General features: G+C 39.5%; 1 protein-coding gene across 20 annotated transcripts in view; it reads left to right on the forward strand.

Moving 5' to 3' along the window:
* Nucleotides 1-16,877, forward strand: part of CAMK2D (calcium/calmodulin dependent protein kinase II delta) — a 332,892-nt gene that overhangs the window by 91,286 nt on the left and 224,729 nt on the right. For all 20 annotated transcript variants that reach the window (XM_075616549.1, XM_075616655.1, XM_075616503.1 and 17 more), the window contains exon 3: nucleotides 12,875-12,934. In XM_075616549.1, the coding sequence (XP_075472664.1) occupies nucleotides 12,875-12,934 (60 nt within the window). The remainder of the gene's footprint in view (nucleotides 1-12,874; nucleotides 12,935-16,877) is intronic.

A 16,877-nucleotide genomic window follows, 5' to 3' on the forward strand; every position in this document is an offset into this window, starting at 1 on the left:
ATGTTCATCTTGACACTATAGATCCTCCCCAACCAAGAAATACCATATGCCTTCCACTCCACATAACTTTTTTTTAATGTATGGTTATGCCCATGTACCAGCTTAACATTGCATAGGCAGCAACCAACCTCACACTGGTGACCCAAAAGGTCGAAACTGCTTTCTGTGAGTAGGTTTACGGATTAAACCCAGACTGTGCTGAAAAGCGGTGTAATGCGGCAGGTATAAGCTTATAAGGGTCCATGTTAAAATGGATGAGAAGTCAACCACAAAGTCACCCCTGATGAGCTGCAACTGGTCATTAAAAATCTTAAACCATCTAAAGGCCCCCATGGATGGTGGACCCCACATACTCTTATTCTGCGGAGCATGGGTGTCACAGAGTTTTAAGAACTCTGTTTGGAAATAAAGCACCAAATTGAAGTCCGGTTGATTCTGTTTCAAGGGCAGTTGGTAAAATCAGCCAAAAATAATAGCGGGTTAACCTTTCTAAATGTTCTAGTGAGTAGAGTGTTAGGGCTTGGTTTGAGTGGTCTGATTTTCCTTACACTGCACACTATTGCATGGTCACTGAAAATGTCTGGTAGGATACCAGCGGATTGGATTCTGTTGGAACAAGAGGATAGAATCCAGCAAAGAGTAGTTGCCAGATTTTATGTTTGTCCGTGTGGGCTGGGAAATGAATGGAGTTAAATTTAATGACTTGATACTGTATGTGTCCAAATATTCTAAAATAGGAGTCCAGAATCTGAAGAAAAAAAAATTCTAGGGGAAAACCAGGTCCTAGAATTCTGAGATTTAAAAATCCAAGAGGATTCCATTACCCTGTGCTTCTCTGTGGTCAGCAAAAAGACCTACAAAAGATATCAGGTGCAGCACCAGACATCCATATATGTAATAAAGTTACACTTATTAGTGTATGCTTACACCCTTACTAGATTATTGAAGCACTACAGTATATATCCAATTTAATCTAAATTGCATCTCATCTGTTGTCTTTTAGTAGAAATTTAGCATTTTTAACCTACTGCAGCAAATAAATTAATAATTCTTGTACCACAACTGGTAATGCTTTACATTTGGCATCAAACTCACAATCCTTTGTACCTGCAGAGAACTCTGTATCTGGAAATGTTTCTCCCTGCACCTCTTTCAAAAGGTTAGAAAAGAAAGAGTGAAACCTTCAACATTGATCCTTCGGTCAACTATATCTTTTCAGACAATGTTCATTCATTCCTGTTCACTAATATTACAAGTCATTCCCCACTGTAATGCGCTATCAACCCATCACATGAATTTGGAAAAATCTGAGATAGATGCTGTTATCAATTGTGGAATCTGTACTGTATCAGTTATTCGTGTTGATGGTGTTTGGGGCTGTATTCTAATGTCAACAGGCGCTTTCATTTTAATATTTTTAGTATGACTAGCAGCACGCTGTCCCTGTTTAATATTTCCATATCCCATGCACTAATCATGACATTGACATTTATGGTGCTCTACATGGTATAGTCCACCCAAGGGCAAAAATAAACCAATAGTTGTGACATGTTTAAGTACAGTAGTTAAATCTAGGCAATTGACACCTTTAAAAAAAATTATTGCTTGCCTCAAAGTATTTAGGGATCCGTCCCTATCGTGAAGTGTGGTTAACTCCCAAACCGCGTTAGGAGAGTGGTGAGGAGCAATACCGATCGGGTGACATCAGAACCCAGCGACGTTGCGGACGCTGGGATGAACTGTCGGGATACATTGATGTGCATTTGTGAGTATTTGATGTACACTTGTGAGAGCAAAACTTTAAGCTCTTTTACATTTTCACTGAAGTAAAAAATATGTACACTATTTTTGAGAACCATTGTGCATTTTTCTCATTAAGGGCAGCTTTCTCATGGTCATTTCAGTTGGTCTCTACTCAAGAGATCTGCATAATATATGGGACACGCGTTTATCAGTTTTAATGTATGTGCTGCCTATGCAAATTGATGCAAAATAAAAAAAATGCTCCACTGTGCAGTACAATCTTGATATATACATAAAATATAAAGCTCTGACAAACTTATTCCATGAAAATAAGTCTACATTGTATGTAGCAGGATGTTTATGAATAAAAAGTCCTAGTTACTACAGTATAATCATGACATTGAAAGGTCATAATTTTCAGTCAGTCTACAGACTAAAGATACACAATTTAAATGGGGTTTATTAGAAACCTTTACAAGAAATGTCTTATACCGATTATGCAACCTGAAAAGAACCTTTATTTTCCAATGATGAACCACAGTCACAGATCCAACATGTTGCAGCATGAGAGCTGCAGGTCAGCCAAAACAAATTGCCATTCTTTGTCATGTTATTAAACTGTCTTCATAATTTTTTGGTGAACAAGGAGAGAGAGAACCCTATATAGCACTCGGGTTCACGCTCTGATGATGGGTGGGTGATTTAAAACATATTCTTTATTAATGACATATATTAAAATAGTAGATGTTGGAACAGCGTACTGGAGGTAGGTTGATCCTGGATAATAGTAGCCGTGTTGGCTCCGGATCAGATAGTAACTAAAATACCAGATATAACTATATTGGAACACTGGTAACAGAACAGCACAGAGATCCTGATGTGGACCTGTGTGATAGGTGTGTCCATATTTTTAAGATGATGCCTATAAAAAACTCTTGCCGTGATGTTTACGATTGTTATTTAAGATACCGTATGGCTTAATAAAGGAACAAATAGAGGCTTATGTGAGTTTTTTTTAAGGCTCAACAGAGATTAAATGTGCAATATGTACAAACAAGTCAATTAAGGTCTTTAGTTACAGTATATTCATACGAAAGCACTGCTGTGCAAACTGTATGCATGTTTAAAGTTATACAAGTGAGTATGATCTCATTATTGTAAGCTACAGAATGGGATGGTAATGTAAACGAGGAAACCTACGCTTTATACGCTAAAGCCAATATTTTTCTCATTGGCTATTTCATTATTTACCCTCTATACCATTTTGTTAGAAGGCCACATGTGTGAGATACAGTATACTGTAAATGTTTAATATACAAATATACTGGAGGGATTTCCAGCAAAACCATAGTGCAATGCATATGGCAAAAATCATAATGAATCACATACCTCACATAATGTTGGATCAAATAGCATAGCACATTCCATACTTACATGTAACAGGGTATGTATATTCTGCCTGTCTTTCCCCCTGTTTGGAAGTCCTGTTAGCTGCAGGCAGTAACAGGTTAAATCTATGGCTCTTGACCCCCTCATGCCCCTCTTATGAGTGATAGAAGTAAGGTGGTTACTCATGGCCTGTCAAAGCCTATCAGGAATATGCATAGACCATGAGCCCATTCCTTCTTGATCCTCCTAGGAGGGTATGACCAAGTTAGTGTTAGTCCTGCTTCTGCTCTGGAAGAGAGAGGAAGTCCTGTTCCTGCTCTGGAAGAGAGATGAAGCAGAGAGCTGTCAGTCTCTCCTATGGCAGGATGAGGGTGCCCACCCCCAGCTTCTGAGCTGGGGGAACATCAGACTCAGACACAGTGTTGCCGTATACTACCAGGGGCAAAGCACCAACCAAAGGTATGGAGCCACTGAGACCTTGCATTGCTGTGAGAAGATCTGCAGTGTATGCCACCCAATAAAGATCCTGTTCTAATATACCTCAGTCTGAGTATCAGTCCTTGGGCTGATGGAGAAATAGTGCAATAGTGGGGGCTGACCTCCGAACTCTTTGGAGCCCACTACTGCTGGAGGCGCAAGCACCAAGAGAAAGCACTAAGATGTAAAAATAAAATTATTACTTTTGCTGTTCTAGTCAGAAAATTTGCCTTGAAAGGTCAATATGGAAATGCGTCTCTAAAAAACTGACACCTCTATTATGGCTTAAAGTGAAAAATATCCTTTGCGTCAAAACAGGTTTATGTTTAAAGTGTTTATTATGTGTCACTCAATCTCTTTTCAGTCTTCCTGGCCTCATTCTCCTGTCTCTTGCATTTTTCTTTCCTTCTCCTCCCTTGCTATCTATTTTCCTTACATTGCTTTCCTTCCCACGTTCTTCTCGTTTCGCCTTCTAGCCTAGTATCTGATGATAGAGGCGTCAGTAGGTTTCTTACTTGGATTTTGTGGTACTGACCGTGTTTCATAATGGTGTCTTCAAAGAAAGCTGTCCCCGTCCCCCTCCCCCAAAAAAGAAGAATGATAATGAATCTGATACATTTGAGAGAGGAGATGATGAGGAGAGGAGTACAGTAGGAAAAGAACACAATGTGTTGCTGAGAATACAAGTGAATGGATATACATGTATGTCTGAGGAGAAAGCTACTGTGCTTCCTTCTAAGTCAGGTTTTGGGGTTTACTGATTTGAGTATTGGTAAATAAAATTAGAACTAAATGCCAGTTCAAAATGACTCTTTTCTATGGTTTGCTGTCTGTACGTTGTGCAGTGGTTCCCAACCTTTTTGGAGCAGGGCAACCCTGAAGAATTTTTAAAATCTCGAGGCTTCTCTTCAGGCGTCACTCATCCTGTCTTCCGTTACACGCATACACACTCACCGTCCTTTTCACAAGCGCTCACACACACTCTTCTTACACAGTCCATATTCACCCTCACACATCATACTCACCCATTTACTCAACACACACTATGCGTTTATTCCCCCTTCTCACACAGGACACTCACCCTCTAACAAACACCACATAACTTCCCCCATCCCACAAAAAACACTATCCTCCCCACCCCCCGTCCCCACACACACACACAGCCCTCACTTCCACACACCTCAAACATATCAGCAGCCATGCAGGTGCATCTTACACTGTGAGGAGATGAAGAAGAGGATTTTATTTATAACCCTTCCCGGGAAGATGCCAGAAACACCTTTCTGATCCACTCCTGTGATGTCAAGACAATATACAGTGTGTTATGTTGCCAAACCTTTATTTCTTACACATTCTCCTACCAACTACCCTGAGAATATGATTTACCCCTTAAATCCCAATAGGTTCCAAGAGTTTACAATCCACTACTCTAACCCAGCAGTGCGCAAAGTGGGGGGCGTGACCCAAGATTTTTTGGGGGCAGGCGCGGGCAGTTGCAAAGGTCCCGCACTCTCGGGATCGCGCAAGGCATCTGCAACCTCTACTCACGAGGTTCAGCCGGCTCCAGGGCGCCATAGAGTCATGTGACGTCACGGTTGCCATGGTAACGTGACGTCAAATGGCGCCGCGGGTCACGTGACGTTGGACGACCCCGCCGTGCGAGGCAAGGAGGGGTTGGCGCACCAAGGAGTAGAGCAGGCACTGGGGGGTGCAGCAAAAAAAGTTTGCGCTCCCCTGCTCTAACCAACAGTAATATATGTTTAGCTTCATTACAATATTTTAAATTAACTGCTAGTCTTGACCCAGCCTGACATATTTTAGAAATAGTTTAAATTCCCCACATATAATTTTATTTACCAATATCTGCATCTATTACACGGTGGCGTAGTATCGCTTTTAAATACAAAAAACTCCACTTTGAAGGTTTACAGAGAAGGCGGATCCCCGAGTAATATAACTGATGGTCAATCCCATTGGACTCTTGTGCAGCCGATATAATTAGTTAAAATCATATCAACTTTTGAGAATGAAATTACTTGTTTTTTCTTCACTTAATAATTGTATTCATGGTGCACGTATGTAGGAAAACACTTGAAGTAAAGTGGCAATGTTTTATTTCTGCAGAAATTTAAATTATTTGAGATTGAATTAGTTTTATGCAATTATATTGTAATTTTTATCTTCTCTCTGTTTTAGTATTAAACTGGTTATACTATAACACTTTGTCTAGAAAGGCCAACCAGGATTGATTGTTTTTTTAATTTTTTTGTGGACTCCATGTGACTGCTGTTAGTAAACTATTATATGCTCAAATTGATTGGTATAATAATTTTTTTATTTTTTTGCAGTGTACAGTATACAATTGTGTCCTTTTTTTGCTTCCATCTATGTTTTTCGTTTCATTTAAAGCAGCAATCTGCTATTAGTGTTTTGGTCAGCCTATTCTTGGGAGCTCATTATTTTCATAATTTTAATGAATGTAGTATGTTAATTGTGAGGTCTTCAGTTTCTTTGTCTTTTACTTTTTGTCAATGAATGGTAAAATGTGTCAGATGGGTGCATTCTGCTTTCTGCCACATGTTAAAAATGCATCCCTCCAGGGTGCAAACACCTGCAATTGTGGGAAGCATAATATGCTATATATATTTTGTCTATTTTGATTTTGAACCACATTTTTAACATGTCAAACCCAACATTCATGAAATGCGTTAAATTTGATTGTATCTATAGTCTTAAGAGCAGACATCAAATGAAGAGACCTCTGCAGCCACAAAATCTTATGCACAGGACCGCCTTGTACGATTGATATGTTGGTCTTTTAGGTATCACAGGCAACAAAATGTTAACCTGAGGAATGGGTCTCTTTGCCCCAAACTCTTGTGCTGTTCTTGTCTCACAAATGTCTACTGTGATCTTTTTCAGTAGATGTTGTTTTCTAACTTCCCTTTGCTGTATTAAAGGTCACAAAGTATCTTAGGGGTCAATTCTAGTTGGTCCTAAGCAGCCATTTTAGGCCAAAAATCCCAGTTGAAGTCTATGGGGATAACAAAGGCAGACACTTGATAGCAAGATCCCCAATGTTTCTGGTAAACATTTTCTCAAAGGGAGATCTGCAGAAATGGTGCAACATGGGCTAGCAGTCATCAAAGTGCGTTGCAAGGTATGGCATCCGATGTGGTACTAACTGCTATTCATGTAGATGGGGCACAATAGCCTGCTTTACACTTTGGTGACTCCTGGGACAGAGTAATCCAGCTTAACTACCTGTAGGAAAGCTCAAAGCATGTGTTCTTCACCACTGGTGGCTGTCATGTTATGTCTAATGTCACACTGCCAGCCAATGTCTTTTGCAATTTTTGTAAGGATGTGTAAGTGCTTCTCATTTATTTTGTAATTATTGAACCTATTATGTTGTTTTTTTAAATCTTTTTGATTATTATCCTAACAAAATGGTGTGCTATACCACTACCCTTTTTCAGAACCCTCCTGTGGCACACACATTTTTTCTATAGTACTTGTTTGTCGAGTCTGTGCTACCGAAACTCATTCTTAGGCCCCTGAAGCAGGCCAGTTTTATGGGGGAAACCAACCAATATCCTATTTATAGACATATTACGTACAGCCACCTGTCTGCAAGTGATTGCTTGCTTCCAAAACCTGGTCTGGCCAGTTGTCCCCAAGGAGCGATTGTAGAACCACTATAATAACTCCTATCCTCCTCCGAAGAACTTAGACATGTTTCCAATTTCTTCCTAAATGACCACTGTTAATGTGAGGACTGGTATGAATATACACAGAGATTTGATGAGTTTCTGATTATGAGCATTGTCCTACTGATACAATATAATTTTGCTGCATTAATGTGTGCTCTCACACCTGAACAAATTTCTAAGTTGATAGGACTTGTGATATGAGGTCAGAAATTCAATGTAAGAGGGTGTTGGCCATGGTCCAATGAGCATGCTTTTTGCTGTAGGTGTACATCTGTCATAGTTGTGTTATTTTGAAAACGTCACTCAGCAGATGGCGATGAGAGCAATTCATTCATAACATTTCATTCATAAAAGGGACTATTGGCTTTTTAAATGCATGTCGGAAGTCTTTACCCCAAATCCTTCAACTTTTTTTTATTTCTGTAAAACCGGTACATTTTCCATTCTGACCTCAATAAACCTTTGCGGATTAACATCAACAAATGCAGGTCAGATGCTTAATTCTGTAAATCTACCAAGTCTGTTACATCACAATATTATTTTGCCCCTCAGGGAATAGCTTGTCTTTCCAGCATATCCTGTTTACACATTTCACTTACTGCACCTCCCTGAAATTGTGTGCTAGATACTGTATGACAAAAATGCTGCAGCAGGTTTAGGGAAAGAAATCAGAGAATGTAATACAACATATTTTCTTCTCCACAGCCTATAACTCTAATGGAGATGAGGCGCAACTGAAAACTCGTTCAACTCCTTTTCTAACATACTTTTATTAAAGTTCACCTATCAAATGACAGTTTAGAGTATTAACTAACCACCTGGCCAGTTATTGCCAGGGTAAAATGACATAGGAAGACAGATAAATAATGTTGTAGGACTGCTTTTAGGATAATATATGGTTATATAACTTTTATACACCGTGATATAGTTATGGCCCACATATAATTTTCATTTAATGTGCAGTATGTACTGCTTTGCATTTTTATTTTCAATGGCTTAATCCCAAATTCTTTATGAGCCTGTATAACTATGAAATTATGAGTACCTGACAGATAATTTTTTGACTTGAAGGTTTGTTTAAAGCAGCAATACACGTTTCACTTTACTTCGTTTTAATTACAGGATTGAAGCAGGGGGTCTCAGGAGCTGAACTGTGTTAATTTCAGCTTCGGGACCCACTGCTTCCAGAGATGCCTCCGTAGGTGGTTCCGGTATCTCTGTAATCAGAGAATCTGTGTGCCTAACATAATGGCGACTTTAAATGTCCCGCGAGCCAATAGAAAGCTGTGATGTCATCCGGTGCGGCTTCCTATTGGCCCGCGTGGGACATTTAAACTCAAAAGAAATACCGGCAGCACTACAGAGGTAAGTATCACTGGAAGCAGGGGGTCCCCGGAGCTGAAATTAACAAAGTTCAGCTCCGAAGACCCCCTGCTTCAATCCTGTAATACATTTTTTTTAATGAAACCGTATTGCTGCTTTAATCTTTGATATAATGCCTGAATCTGCTCTTTAATCTTTGATAAAATGCCTGAATCTATAACCAACTGCTCTTTATCATTGTTATTGAAGAACTCAGAACAAGAAGCAATTTTAAGGTTAGAGTACATATTGCGTACCTGGGGCCCTACATAAATCAAGCTCCTAACTTCATGTCAAGCTTACTGTATACTGCATTACTATTTATCTTTCTGTCTGTGTAAGACACTTGTTCATAATGTTTAGTTTTTTTTTTGTTAACCAAAGGTTTTCAACCAAGGCACTCACAGAATCACAGAAACTCGTCAATTTACTTTTCTAGTATAGAAACCCAGTATGATGGTTGGTCTTGAGGCTAACTTTTTAATTGATCTGTGTGCATTCAGGTGTTATGTTTTATTTTTGTCACGTTTACACACCACAATGTTTAGTGATTCAGAAAAAGAGGAGAAAAATATAATTTGTTATTACAAAACGTAACTTAAAGGAGCAGAAATACAAATCAGGGGGTCCCTGGTCAAAATAAACACTAAAGACTTACTGCTTCCCACTGATATAGATACGTATATATAGATATATATTTACTAATATATATATCTGTATCTCTATACTGTACATTCATACATACATACTGCACCGACACACTTTATTCGAGCAAATACCCAGTATGTACCTGGCAGATACCTGGAATGCGCCGCTCCTCACCTCTGACAAGCCCCGTTGCATTTGCCTTCCCAGCCTGGGTTCATGCCTGGCTGACGGGCGGCTGATCTGTTAAATGATAATGATTAGGATTTAATAGGCTGCAATGCTTCGCGTGTCTACCAGATGGCATAAATTCATGAATTGTAATGCAGTATATATATATATACTGTGCAGTATTGCAGCCAGCGGGAATAAAATGCTTCAATCCCTGCCTGGAAAATAACCCAATGCACTCGGGCAGAAAACAGTCACAAACCTCAATACACCCGGGTATACCCGAATTCGTGGGACTAGCCAAGCTCGAATAAAGTGTGTCGCCAGTGTACATACATACATTCTCTCTCTATCCGTTCAGTCGAGTACGACCCTCAGCCACTGTATGGATCAGTGTGCTCCATGTCTTCCGATCTCTTACAGCTTCTTTCAATTCTGCTATGTTCAGTCCAGTATCTTTCTTAATGGTATCTAGCAGCGAGTTCTTGGGCGCCTCTTCCTCTTTTGCCACCAGTCATTCCAATCACGTCGTCCTTCTCAAGCGACTTGCTTCGCATGATGTGACCAAACTAGGAGAGCTTTTGCTTTGTTATTTTGGCCTCCAATGAGATTAACAGTTTGGTCCGTTCCAGGACTGCGTGGTTCGTTATTCTGGCAGTCCACGGAATACGCAGCAGACGTCTCCAGCACCACAATTCAAATGCATCGATCTTTCGCCTATCTGCCTTTCCCAGAGTCCAAGTTTCGCAGCCATACATTGCTAATGGGAAAATGATCGCACTGACCAATCTGCATTTAGTTGCCAAGCTGATGTCTTTACTCTTCCAGATGTTGTCCATACTGATTATCGCATTTCTTCTAAGTACCAACCGTCTCTTAATCTCAGGGGTGCAGTTGCCATCATGATCAATTTTTTGAGCCAAGAAAGATGAAATCTTTAACCACTTCAATTTCCTCATTATTGATCTTGATATTAACGTTCGCATTTTTTTGCTGTTGTCATGATCTTTGTCTTCTTAATGTTCAGGTGCAATCCAACCTTCTCACTTTCTTCTTTGACTTTCATGATCAGATGTTCGAGATTCTTCTTGTTTTCGGCCAGCAGGGCAGCATCGTCGGCGTATCAGAGGTTGTTGATGTTTCTGCCGCCTATTTTCACGCCAATCTGGGACTCGTCCAGGCTTGCTCACTGCATGACAGCTTCTGCGTACATGTTGAAAGCTGCTGGTGACAGGATGCATCCTGGGCGTGTGACCTTTCTGATCTTGAGCCAATCCTTGTCTCCATATGGCGTTCGGACTGTAGCTTCTTGATCTTGATAGTGATCTTATAAGTTCGGTCAGATGTGGTGGTGTGCCCATTTCCTTCTGGCAGGTCCAGAGCTTGTTGTGCTCAATGACATCAAATGCCTTTGAATAATCTATAAAACACATCTTTCTGATACTCCATGTTTTTTTCCATAATCCATCGAAGGTGGGCAATATGATCACGAGTGCCTCTGCCTTTCCTGAAGCCAGCTTGCACATCTGGCATTTCCCTATTGACAGTTGTACTCAAGTGTTGTTGGATAATCTTCAGAAGGATTTTGCTTGCATGTGGTATCAAGGCTATGGTGCCATAATTCGAGTAATCCTTCATGTCACCCTTCTTCGAAATTGATACGGCTCTTTTCTATTCTTTCGGCCACTCACACGTGCTCCATATGCGTTTACATAATGCTGTTAATGCTGCTGCTGGTATGGGCTTGAGCAATTCTACTGGTATGCCGCAAATTCCTGGGACTTTTCCATTGGCTAATTGCTTCATTGCCCATGCGACTTCTTCCTCCATTATATCTGGCTCCAGTTCCAGTGTCTCATCACCTCCGTCAGATGGTTCTGATGTTCACTTTCATACAACTTCTCTGTGTATTCCTTCCACCGATCGCGTTTTGCTTGCTGATCATGCAATTCCTGGCCATTGCTCCCATGAACTATTGCCCTCCGAGCCTTGAATGTTGACCGTGCCCTCTTCACGTGTGTGTAGAGTTCTCGCGTATGACCTTTCCTGTTCGCTTCCTCCATCTTCTGGCACTGTTCATTCCAGTAGTTCTCTTTGTCCTTTATAGCCTCTCTTTGGAATTCTGCATTCATACATTCATATATACTGTAGTGCCGACGATTATTCTAAAACAAACCTGGGCAATCTCCAAAAAGACCCAGGTACATGCTGCAACATTTCACACATTTCTGCAGACAGAGTAATGGCCCATCGGATTAACAGCGGGGGTCCCTGGCAGTCCCATTCAAACTGAATGGTACTGCCAGGAACCCCTGCTGTGTTAATCCGATGGGCCATTAGCCTGTGCAAAAATGGCTATGGCTATTTTAAGGCAAGTTTTAGAATTCTAGAGTTCTAGAACTCTCGTTGGCTCGTCTGTACATACAGTACATACATACAAGGGAGACTGCTCCTTTAACCTATTTCACCATACAGATGCAGCGGTCGTTATTGAAACACTTCCTGCGGTGTATACCTCGGAATACCCATGTCATGGCGCGGGATTTCTTCAAACCGTACCGCCTTTAGACGCGAGTGCAGGCGAGTGCATAAAATGGCATTTTAGTGTTCTGGCTTTTAAACACCTGAAATTGACACAGTAGCACGGTACTGTGCACATTACAATTCATTAATTTCATTGCATTTTAATTGCACACAATCCATGAAATTCAAACAAAGCAACCACGATAAACACGTGTGCCTGGGGCGATTTGGCGGCGTTAATGCCGCGTGGAGTGCAGCAGCGCACACGAAAACAGCACCATGATTTCTTCGAATAACGGCCGCGGCATCTGTATAACTAGAACCCCAACTAGAACCCCAATAATTCAAAGGCAGATGTGTAGCAAAATATGTGCAGTTGTCTCTGGTGTTTGTCGGAGCTATAGATAGCCCCCGAAAAAAAGTCAGAGCTCAATGAAAAAGCATATGTTCAGAATAATCTTTGTAGCTGGAGTTCCTTTTTGACAAAGCGCCCTGTGCAGAGGATCTGCCAGGATCGTTTGTGTTATGGTTTTTAATCCATTAAATCTTTAATTTTGGTCTTCGTCTATACCAGTTTTTTTGGCAAGTTGTGCTTCGGGCTTTTTTTCACTAATCCACTTATCCACTCTACTCATTATACTGAGAAATGGGCAATTGCATCCATTTGAATTAATGTGTTTATTGTTGCCTACATTACACCTATTTTTATGATGAATAAGGAGCTTAGCATCAATGTAACGCAATTTATTAGAAATTGTGCACTAAAGAGCGTGTATCAGTGATGAATACGTGATATAAAAAGCTGTGTACAATTCTGCCTAACAGTGTTATTACTTCATTGTTTTCAACAGATCATCAGAAATTAGAACGAGAAGCAAGAATTTGCCGTCTTCTGAAGCATCCTAATATTGGTAAGCCTGTTTAAAATGGTTTATATATTTATTTATCATTTACCAGCTACTAACAAATACCTTCACTTAAGGTTTTTATTCTTTTGAATGTAATAACGTGGAATTTGCCCTTATTTTCAGAAATGATTACATGACATGTTTTTCTTATACAGTACTGTTTTCTACTGAAGATGATCAATGAGAATTCTCCCCGTTCTGCGTTAGTAAAGCTCTTCTGTATGCATTCTTCTGAGCACTCCTCACAACTGTAGTTTCTGCCGGGGTGCAATACTCAGGAACTAAAACTTGTTTGTGGAAAGAAAATACAGTACCCAGTCGTGAGTTTAGACTGGTCTGCTCTATATATTGTTTTTAGAAGAGAAACAAATCGCCCGGGTTGCTGTTTTAGAAACAATCTAGGGTTGGAGATGGGGGGGGGGTGGTAATTTAAGTATTTAAAAAAAAATTAAAACCATCAATGAAATGTTAATTAACATGACATCTCCAGTAGCTTAAGGAGACATGGATTCTAACACAATTCAGATAATGCTATTTATATTCCTAATTATATTTTTGATGCAACCCTTCCTATTCACTGAAAAATACATTAGAAAAATGTGAACAGATAGACTTAAAAACATTTTTAGTTGTATATTTTGACATTTCATGATTTGGAAAATGACTGGACACTCAAATACAGCATGTGGCTCGCTATTCTCCTCCATCTCTGCACTCTACCAGTGAATCGCAGTGTGATGCAGTGTTTGTGGCAAGACGTTTCAAGCATTGAGAATACTGATCGTAAAAAATAAGGCAATAAAATAAACATGTTATTGCTGAAAATAAACCTTTACCAAAAAAAAAAAAAACTCAACCTAACATTAACACTAGCATCCCTGCCTGTAATTTGCTTATCAACAGGCAGAACAAAAGCGTTCACTTTCTGTATTGGGCGTAGTTCGAATAAACATCAATGGCATTAGTATACCTCTCCATATATTTATTTATAAAATGTTTTACCAGGAAGTAATACATTGAGAGTTACCTAAAGTATGTCCTGGGCATAGAGTTAAGGCAAATAATACATGGTTACAAATATAATTACATAAGTGAACAGGGTATACATTATATACCAGACATTGCATGCACAGTTAAAGAAAATATATATTCTTTTGGAGGCTCTTTTTTTCCAAAGTTATAGAAGACATGCACAGATATGAACTACAGCAATATACTATTGATGAAGATACATAAATGTAGCCTGCATGTCATGTTACAGATAAGAAATGATCATCAATATGGGGTGTATGAGGAGCTGTACATAATAGGACAATTATTGGTGCACCTGTCAGACAACATCAGGCAATGAATATCACCTAACTAACATTTAAAGAAGCAATACTACTTTCCAACGTGTTTCTTTTTTTTTTATGTGTAAAGCATGCAACGTTGTATAATTCTACATTCTTACCTAAGCTGGCAATCGTTTGGTGCTCCTGTTATAAATCTATAAAAATCCAGATTGTGTGACTAACATAATGGCTGCTTCAATCAGTGTGACTCAGCAGCTACAATGTATCCTTATATTGTTAAGGTAACTTTATCTATTGTTACAGTTTACAGCTCAAACAGCAGGGAACATTGGCAACAAGTTTATCACAAACAGCAAGGTGTTACACAGATCTTGTACTGCTTGGGAGGTGGGCTAAAACCTGCAATAGAAAAAAAGGGCATATGACTGCTCTAGCAACCAGATCAGAAAAAAGACAAATTATATCCAGAGAGATCTAATGTGGGCTTGTTGAATATTGTAGTATATGTGTTATATATGTATGTATGTATGTGTACTGTCCTGATACCTTGATTATCAAACAATGCAGATGTCCCCTGAAGGAATTAATAAAGTGTAGTGCCAAACACTAAAACAAACCTCATTGGGGATGTCCTCCAAAAGACAATACTAAATCAGGATTATTACTCACAGCTTGTTCAAACTGCCCCTTCAGGATTGTCTCTGTGGCGTGCCGACCACTGCAGTTGGATCCAGAAGCAAAAAGATTGAGAAAAGCCGTGCACAACCAGTAGAAAGGGTCCAGTGAACTTTTTTTACCTTATTAGAACATAGTTAAAAAATAGGAGTTAGCTCTCCCACGCGTTTCGAACTATAAGTTCTTTATCAAAGAGAATAGATGTCACATTGCCTGAGCACTTTTAAACTCTGAAGCACAGCCGCATTTCCGCGCCCAACCTGTAGTGGCGTCACGGCGTGCGCATGAGTGGGCCCTCTGACGTCACATGTCCTGTGCGTCAATACAACTGGGCTTCGACTAATAAAAAAAGTATATGTGAAGCCTCCTCCCTACCTATGCCGCGTCACTCGCAATCCCGGCATCCAACACCATGTGGAGGCAGCGTGGGCGTGCGCACATGGATCACCGCGCACGCGAGCACACAGCCTCCGTAGAACACAAAAAAAACTGACAGGGAACGGCACATGACAGGACAAGAAAAACGCATAATGCTACAATAAGTAAAACATTTAAACAATGAAACTAGCAATATTACTATAGAAGTGTTGACCTTAAACTACATTTCCAAGTAAATATAAATAAAGTTACACTAACACAATTCTAAAGATGACAAAAAAGTATCTCCTATTCATCATACAAGGTCATTCACATTTGCACAAAACTGATGTTATTTAATACTTCAGTGTGCTTTACATAAAATCATATAACCTCCTAACCAGAGCCATTCCTTTTTTGTGTGACTATAAAGAAATCAATGTAAGGTACAGGACCAAAGCAAGAAAAGAAACAAAAAAGACACAAATCCTTTTTGAAAAATCAAGTAGGATCATTAGTAAAATGCAGAGATAAAACCCATGAAGGGTTAAAAGAAACCCCACAAAAATGCAATCAATGCCAAAATAGAGAAGTTTAGTGACAACAGTGGCCCATAGGTTATAACCTTCTTTGTCAATCCATTAACACATGTGGGAGTCCAATGCAGAAGTTCAAGAATAATAAAGTTTTATTTCCTAAAATCGGGTGAAAGCTGAGCACAGCAGTAGAGAATAGGGCTGGAGGCTGATCTAAGTAAAAAAGATTTATTTAAACATGCATGACAGCAAAAATAGGTAGCAAAGTCCTCTGACGCGTTTCACGACTGGTAGGTGCTTTATCAAAGAGTATCTGTCTGTATTCTTTCCGATCCAATTGGGCACATGAGCTGGCTTATCAGATACATACGGTCTTTGCATTGAAACAAACAGGATACCAGCGATTTACGTTTGTTTATAATTTGGACGGTGACACGTTGCTGTTGACTTGTCCTCTATGCTTACCGCACGGCTTACCTATCTGTCATACCTTTTATTAATATCTCATGCTATACAGTCTAATTTGTGCATCCTGGAGGCTGCTAACTACAGTATATACACCCAAGTATACTTGCTATCTATTTAGAGATTTGTATTTATTCGGTGTGGATGAAATGTTTAGATTACCACAGTAGAGATTGATTAGTAATCACTTACCTTATTTTTGGAACAATTTATCCATTAGGATCAGCTCTCTACACACTACTCCACTACGGGAAATTTCACAGTAAATTAACCGTCAATGTGAATTTGTATATACAGTACGTAAATAAAACTTTATTATTTTTGATCTTCTGCATTGGATCCCACATGTGTTAATGGATTGATAAAGAAGGTAATAACCTATGGGCCACTGTTGTCACGAAGCATATCTATTTTGGCATTGAGTGCATTTTTGTGTGGTTTCTTTTAACCCTTCTTGGGTTTTATCTGTGCGTTATACAGTACATTATGTATGCCTCCATGCACCTGCTAGAATAATTCTGAGGACAATACCTTCAAAAGGAGAGCGGCCTTATTCATATTTTTCTCTAAAAGGATCATTAGTAACCAATGTATATTTTCATTGTAAGCTATCTTGAT

The sequence above is a fragment of the Ascaphus truei genome, chromosome 1 (genome assembly GCF_040206685.1).
Source record: "Ascaphus truei isolate aAscTru1 chromosome 1, aAscTru1.hap1, whole genome shotgun sequence".
Lineage (NCBI taxonomy): Eukaryota > Metazoa > Chordata > Amphibia > Anura > Ascaphidae > Ascaphus > Ascaphus truei.